This window comes from Loa loa (genome assembly GCF_000183805.2).
Source record: "Loa loa unplaced genomic scaffold supercont3.65, whole genome shotgun sequence".
Taxonomy (NCBI): Eukaryota; Metazoa; Nematoda; class Chromadorea; order Rhabditida; family Onchocercidae; genus Loa; species Loa loa.
Genome location: NW_018108245.1, coordinates 48778 through 57225, shown reverse-complemented (window position 1 = coordinate 57225; position 8448 = coordinate 48778). Strand labels below are relative to the sequence as shown.

The 8448-nt window shown below is 34.6% G+C and overlaps 1 protein-coding gene across 1 annotated transcript; it reads left to right on the top strand.

Moving 5' to 3' along the window:
- Positions 1–4395: 4395 nt before the first annotated feature.
- LOAG_03963 (atypical/RIO/RIO2 protein kinase) lies at positions 4396–8150 on the top strand (the record flags this gene model as incomplete). The annotated part of the gene is made up of 12 exons (XM_003139500.2): positions 4396–4536; positions 4701–4842; positions 5077–5222; positions 5428–5572; positions 5702–5814; positions 6236–6337; positions 6419–6531; positions 6630–6747; positions 6910–7046; positions 7294–7400; positions 7460–7602; positions 7778–8150. The coding sequence occupies 12 exons, from the start codon at positions 4396–4398 to the stop codon at positions 7916–7918; spliced, it is 1548 nt and encodes a 515-aa protein (XP_003139548.1). The 3' UTR covers positions 7919–8150.
- Between the last annotated feature and the right edge of the window lie 298 nt (positions 8151–8448).

Genomic DNA, 8448 nt, shown 5'->3' with positions numbered 1-8448 from the left:
AATTCGCCCTGAAAACCTGAATTTCTCACTGTTATGAAGTAAGTACTGAATTCAGACAATTTGAGCATGTTGGGATGTCCGCCATAGAATGTTAAAATACGAGATCAAATATAACTTCAGCAAAACATTCATATATTCCTTAGTGGTGGCTTTACTAAGCTTATGGGACACTCTCTACCGCCAGTCACCGTTGAATTTCGAAATAATATTCCTCACCCATTCCCGCCTATCTCCTGCGGTCATTCAAACCACAGCAATTACCAGATTTCACAAGCCTTTTACACAACAGCCTGGGCAATATTTCACGGCTGGTTGGGTATTTATCCTGGCTGAAGCAACATACTGGGACAGGTCGGTATAGGGAGAGAGGTGGAAACGTAACGAGCTTGTGTTGTGCATGTATGTAAGCGTTTCGTGCTGACTTAGTTGGCAGGGAACTGCTTGCATTGACGTGTCACCTAACGACGGTAGGCCTGTCAACCAACCATACATTGTTTATTACAGGTAAGTATGTTGGTGCTATTCGAGACACCTGCAGGATATGCTTGGTTCAAGGTTATAATTTAAACTGATAGAGTAGAATTACCTTGTATGTATGACATTTTGGACTATTAGGTGAAAATTGGGATCTCGAGACATCTCAATTGCTATTTAAAATATTGACGTTACATAGGTATAGGTAAAATATTTCATTTGTTGGACGAAAAGAAGTTGGAAAATGTGGGTAATGTTTAGGATGAGTGTTCAACATTAGAAAAGACACAGAGAATGAGAATTTTTTGCAGCTACTGTTGATGGGAATGGATATGGTTAGATGAGGTATTTATGAGGGGTTGGATGCATCATAACTTGGCGTATCCGAACATATCTTCACTTTCTTTCAGCTCTTTTATTTTTTGTTAATTGTAAAAAAGACAACAGAACGTTGCTTAAATACTGATTGTGATGGTGGAACGGTTGAAATTTTTTTCTTCATCTTTTTTTGCTTCGACTATTATCTACTTTTTTTCAGCTCCTTTTGTTCTTTTTCTCAACTGTAAAGAAGAGACAACAAAATGTTGTTGCAAATTTCAAATACTGATTGTAATAGTGGAACAGTTATTAATGGATTTCGATAGATTCATGAGATCGATTGAACTTTTTGTTAAGTTTTAGGTTGTAATTGATCTTTTAAGAAGTTTAAAGATATTGCAGAAGCAATAGGAAGTGTTACTCTTTTGGCGAAAGGGAATTTAACTAAGACACTGAAAAGAATCTCTAGAGGTAAAATTACACAAAGGGAAAACTTGCTGTTGGTGAGGTGAAACTAGGAAATATGATTGAAGTGAGCATTCGTTAATTGATTCTTTCGGTAGGAAAATATGTGATAGATAGAACATTAAGCAACCAGATACAGGTATATTTTTTGATATTAATGGCGGAGATTAATACTGTGATGAAGTACAGCGGTATAGATAGGAACCGGGAAATGAAAATAAGACACTGGAAAACCTTTGAAGGTAAAATTACACAAGAGTGGAAAAACCGTTGGTAGGGTGAGACTAGAAAATATGATCAAAGTGAGCATTCGTTAATCAATACTACCGGTATTTTCGATGATTGATGTATCGAAAGTAAACAGTATGAAGCATTTAGGAAAATGTTTGATGATAGAACATTAAGCAGCCACGTGCAGGTATGCTATTAATATTAATGGCGGAGTTTAATACTGCGGTGAAGCATAGTGGTATAGATGGAAAACCGGATGATGAAACAGAGAAGGAAAGATGGAAGGATGATTAAACCATCCTGTCTTCAGGAAAGATGTAGGGATAAGACATGAACAAACACACAGACACACGTACAAACGGCGGTTACTTTTCAGGGAAAAATGAATTTGAAAGCATTTGAGGGAATAACAACTGCAAATTTGGAAATGTTGTGGGCGGCATTTATTTTTAAATAGGTGACTTTATTTACAAGGTAACCATTGTTCATTTTACATGAACATGTAAAAATGTTCATGTAAATTGTTATGTTCATGAAAATGTTCATGCAAAATGTGTTCATTGTTCATGTAAAATGAACACTTCAGTTATCAAGACGTTCTTACGAAGATTTTGAAAAATGCTCCAATTCTTTGCACCACCATGAATATAAATGTAGTCGGAAATTGGAAAAATTTATATGTTAAAACAAATTAAATAAATCCATGAAAAAATTATTCGTTGGTTTTCATTGATCAAATGAAATTATTGTAAATACTTTCATCATCCTTTTGTTAACTCGTTTAATTATATAAACATAGGCCTATTTACTCTGTATTAGAAATCTGCCAGCTCTTCCAGTTTCCCTCAAATATCTTGTGCTTGGATTTGTGCACCAAGAATCATATGAATTGTCTTTAGCATTTTGCATGTTACTTGATTACATGTTACTATGTTACTCAATATTGTAAACAATTCCTGCTGTGCAAGGTCAATTACGGATTATGAGGATCTCCTTCGCCTTTATATCTTTAACTATATCTTTTAATTATCTTCATTCTTCTTTTCTTTAAATTAGTTTGCGGGAATTATCGTTTCCCAATAAACTGCATTTCTTAATACAAATATCTCTTTTGCCTCTTCTAATCATTGTCAATTTTTTTATATTTCGAATTTGGACTGGTATCATTTATTCTTGCTGTATTATTAAGAAATTAACCACGATAAACTTCGTTACTGATGGTATTACATCGTATCTCAATTGCGTAAGTCAATTTTTGCTAAATCTCAACTTACACAATGCTACTAACAAATCTTTCGCGACATCCCGTCGTTATTCCAAGTTAATACACCATGCGAAAGAATCCAGTCTCTTTTTAGTAGTGAATGCAGTGCTTTTATTCACTTCTTGCTGGTACTGTTATTCCGGATAAACGCGTGGCTTGGCTGTTTTGGAGATTTTGAGGATCATCAGATGGGCATTTTTAGAACGGATTGAATGAAAAAGAAACAGGTAAAAGGTAATGAACGAATGATGGAGGACAAAAGAAAGAGACAGTGACAAAGGGGTGAACAAAAAAGAATAGGTTACTGTCACCAGTATTCCACTTCCAATCGTTGGTTCAGATTGTGGTTCTGATATCCCTTTACTGTTGCCGAAAGCAATATTGAAATACGGTTCTAGTAGAGATTTGGCAATTACTTCGCTCTTATTGTGTCATCTCTCACTGGTTCTTGCATCACGTTCCCAGTATTGCGTTAAATACCTTTACCATTGTCAGGTTAATAGTTGTTCCGAAAATTTATTTGTATTTAGATTTCATTACTGTTGTATTTCTTTTCCGCAATGTAAATCTTGTAGGTCTCATTGTTTTTACATAATCTCTCTTACTTTTCGTGTTTCAACTTCGAAATTTCAACATTTGCAAATTTCTTTTACTTTCTCAAGTTACAAGAATTAATTTGATCGGCCATACGAAGGAATCCATTCTTCGATTGATTTCGTTTCAATATATACCTCTTGAAGTTTAATGAGCTTCCAGACATTGTTATGTACGAGAACTTTTCACTAACTCTAGTCACTATGCCTTTGTTATGTTCATTTAATTTAGTGTATATCAGCGAGTACAAAATGCTGTGGATCTTTCATATTCTAACATGTTCCATAATCGAGGAAATTTCCCTTTTGTACTGTCAAACAACGAATAAAAAATCAAGGAAAGGAGGAAGACGTAAGGCACAAGTCTTTATTTTGTGTTCAGCGTTGACGTACTAATGTTGCGAGTGTTAGTAAGTATAGTTTACGTCCGCACAATGATTAGTTCCGTTAGAGTTCAGTTGCAGTTTTTCCGGAAATTACTCTCATGGTGTATTCTTGCACCGATGTCGCTCCCGAGTTCATTCTTTTCAAAGTTCGAGTTACTTTCAGTGGGCCAGAAGATTGTCGACTTGTCGTTCGGCGATGAATTGCTCTTTCATTTTATGCATTGAATTCGTAACAAATATTGTTGCTCAGAATAGATGCTTTGTTGACCTCTTCACTCTCCCAGATGTTACAAAAGTTATAATATACGCCAGAATTATTTTTTATTTTTTTATTTCTTCTTTCAAATAATCGCAGATAAGCAGCAATTCTTCCATTCATATCAAATTACTTTAAAGCAGTTTCGTGTAATTCGTTTCTTTCCTTCGTATAATCTTGGGTTAGCGCAGAAAGATGTGCTCGTTGATTTACAACACCAGGTTAAAGGTCACATGTGATTACTCGAGTATTGATTTACAATACTGAATCACATGTAATTACTCGAGTACTCGTCGAAAACAATGGAACAAGAAAAAGACAAGTTGTGCCGTATTATACTTTTACCATCTCTTATGATATCATGGATCTCGCGTCTTTATACATATTGTTGCTGTTGTGATCCTAAGAATGTCCCCACGTTATTATGATTTCATCGTACTTCCGGAACATTTCCTATTCTTATTACACTTATTTGTTCCAGATATGGGACGTATGAATATAACAGTAATTCGTTACATGGAACAGGAACATTTCCGGGTCCTTATTGCGGTTTGTTCTTTTATTCCTTGCGGTCTTCTAATTACACATAATTATATATTATTTTGCAGTGACATACTCATTAGTTTTCTAAGGTTCTTACTGATTACCGTGAATTGTTGAAGACATCAGGTTGATATTTCAGTTTGTTTGATGATAGGTGCAGTTTTTTACAGGTGGAACTGGGAATGAAAAACCATGAATTAGTACCGCTGGAATTAATTGGATCAATTGCTAAAATACACCGCGGTGCTGTCGTACGTATTCTTGCGGATTTAGCAAAGCATGGCACTGTTGCACATGAACGTGGGAAACGCTGTAAATTGTCACCTCAAATACGTTGATTGTAACAGTAAACATAAATGTTAAGAAAGAAAATACATGAGATAAAAGCCGAATCACTTATATACTAGATAAGTGGGATTGTTCATGTGTATTTTGTTTTTCAACTATTTTTCAACTATATACGTCAAATGATGAGAATATTTTCAAAAATTCTAATACAAGGAATGGTATATCTAACTTAGCTGTTAAATATGCAGGATGGTTTAGATGATGGTTATCGCTTAACGACACTTGGTTACGATGTTCTTGCTTTGAAAGCCCTCAGTGCTCGGGAAGTAGTTGGAGCGGTTGGCAATCAAATAGGTGTCGGCAAAGAGTCCGATGTTTTTGTTGGTGGTGATCCAAAGCTTAATGTTAGTTTCATCAAGATTCGTTTTGAAGCATTTTTCGTCATCAGTTTTAGATGTAACTGCTTAGCTTCAAATTTATAATATATCTCTTCGCGTTAGAGCAACCTGCATATAAGATCCATAAAAGAATATGAGTCTTTGTCTTTGATTATATTAAGCAGTTTGATTTATTGCTGTATTTCTCTTCATTTCCAGGTCAATTTTTTAGGATTTAGTGTTGAAATTTCATAGATTAGGAAGGACGTCATTTCGAAAGTTAAAGGAAAAGAGGGATTATCACAAAAAGCGAAAATCATGCTCCTGGCTCTATCTTTCTAGTCTAGCTGCAACAAAAGAGTTCGCTTTCCTGAAAGGTATTTATTAACTTAGAACTTAAATTTTGTTTTGTTTTCAGCTGTTGTAATTCAATCCTACGTCTAGTGATAATTGCATTCTCTTTTATGTTTCCCAAATTAGCTATATATTTCTTTAATTTATTGCAGCATTACACGATCACAGTTTTCCACTTCCAAGGCCAATCGATAGGTGTCGTCATGTGGTTGTTATGGATTTAATCAACGGTACAACGCTTTGCCATGTGCAGCAAATAAACGATGTATGGTATTTTTTCCTTTTAATCCTGTTCGAGATTTTTATTATATTTACAAACGGAAAAAATGAACTAAAACGAACTAATTATTCAGTCTAACTTAGAAATAAAGTTATAGTACAAATAACTGATTGGAAGAATCTGCTTTTCCACTTCTTGTTATCACAATTTATTTGTTTACTATTTGCAATCTTATTTTAATTCGAAGAACTTGAAATCATTTTTTTATTCATAGGGATGAACAGAATTTCTTAAATTCATCAACAGAATTTGAATCCTTATGAAGTTCATGTAAGCATCAGCATCAGATTTTTTTCGCTCGTTTTGACTATAATGGGAAACTGAAGTTTCAAGGAATGGTACTTTTTTGTCCTAATTCCTTCTAAGCTATATGGTGTCTATAAAATCAGTGTTTACTATGTTTCAGACAGAAGGACTGTATGAAAAACTGATGAATATTATCGTGCGGTTAGCGCGTTATGGGCTCATACACGGTGATTTCAATGAATTCAACATTATGTTAACTGAAGTAAGGAAATATTTGCACTGTCCAGTAACATTTTTCTTTATTTTTGGAGATTTGATATGCAAAGGCAAACTTCCTTTGCAGCAAGAAGAACCGATATTAATCGACTTACCGCAAATGGTCAGTGTGGATCATCCAAATGCGCAATTCTATTTCGAGAGGGATGTAAGCTGCGTTCGGACCTTTTTTAAAAGACGGTGTGTTTTCTTCTTTGAAAACTGGTTTATAGCCATCATATATTTTTTTGTTTTTTTCTATCCACGAAACGAGTTTGAAGCATTATATATGTTCTCAGGTTTAATTACGAAAGCGAACTGTATCCGAAGTTCGAAGCAATGACGAGAAAGTACAATCTCGATGTAGAAGTGAATGCTAGCGGATTTACTCCTCGCATGTCAAAAGCTTACGACAAGGTCTTCTTGTAGCCATACTTAATTTCGTAGGAAGTCTTTGCTATTACATGGTAGTAAGTGACATTTTTCAATGGCTGATTATCCACTTAAATTTTGTTAATGTTTAGCGTACGTCAAATTAGTAGAGTTAAAAGTTTCCATTGTAATATGAGGATCCTATAGGCTCTGGAAAAAGTACAGAAGGATGATGATTCTTCAACTGTCACGGATGAAGATGGTAGTAGCGAGGAGTCATCTGATTCTCAGGGTGATATCGATGAATCGAATGAAAATGTGCTCAATAATAGTCGTAATAATAGGTTCGTGATGTTAAAATGAAAATACATATTGCGCCACTGTTAAGGTTTAGTATTGTTTCAAAGTAATGTGGATGTGCAGGTGTTTAGTTCAACTTCTGATATATCAACAGCATTCTTCATGAAATGGTCAAAGTCGTTTTTATCTTTATTTCCTACTTGCTGCATGTTATCGTACTCTTCATTTCTCTGTTACTTTCGTATATATGTACGAACTGATTATTTTAGTTTCTAATACGATTCTTTTTAGGCTCAAGGAATGGATAAAGAATGCTCAGAATGAATTGGAAAAGCTGAATGTTAACAGCTGTCGAGTGTTGGATGACTGCTCATGTAGCGCAAATGAAAAGCATTGTGGTTAGTGAAACATTTTTAGTCTACTAATTTATTTCCTGAAGAACTTCATGTTATTTCAGGAGTAATCGCGACTGATTCCACTCAAAACTCTTCAAAACCTGCAAATAATCTGTTACATGAAGAGGAACAAGTCACAGCATCGCTCGAAAATAGGGTGATTGCGAAATCTGTTTTTAGCACGGGATCAACAATAGCACCAGAGGTATGACTTTAGCAGTAAACTGAGAGTATTCATGTTTGATCGCCTCGATCTTTTTTTGTTATTGTATTTACTTTTGTAGCTTATTTTATTACTTTCAAAATGACTAAATATTACCAATCTCGAATATGTTCAAATTTGGCGTTGTAAAGTGAAAAGGTATACGCAGGTGTTTCAGATAGTACGAAAACGCGTTGCTGCAGAAATGAAGAGAAAGCAAAAGATACCTTTGCGAGTAAAAGGGAAGGCTAACGCATTAGTTCGAGTGAGAAAAACCAATGCAAAGATTATTAAGGATTGTTCTGGTTGGGATTTTTGATGAATTGTTCTGAATATAATTACGAAATTTGCTGTTTTTTGGGTGTATTGTTATACTCTCAGGCTGCTTGCAAGTATATGCTTAGAAGTTAACCGATCTCACCAGGTCAAGTTCCCTAGCACCAGGTACTTTTATTGTTTAGCTTAGACGAATTCTAGATTATCATGCTATACTCTTATTGCTTAGCTTAGACAAATTCGAGATTATCATGCTACTTGTCATAGAATGAATGGTTATTTTTACGGATTCTACAGAAAGAATTTTTTGAACTTTGTTATTATTCCTTACTTCAATGCTTTGTTTATAAAAAAAGTTCAATAGTCTATTTGTTATGTTATAAAATATGATACGCACTACCTTTTTAAAGATTGTTGGTGCAGACGACCTAATCAATTTATAATTTCATTGTGAAATTAACATGAATTATGAGTAGGCCTCGGCATTATGGCATCATTTTTGGAAATGTACAGCGTAATTTTTTAGACTATTTCGTCAGAAAAACCATGGAAAAAGGTTCGAATTCGTCAGCG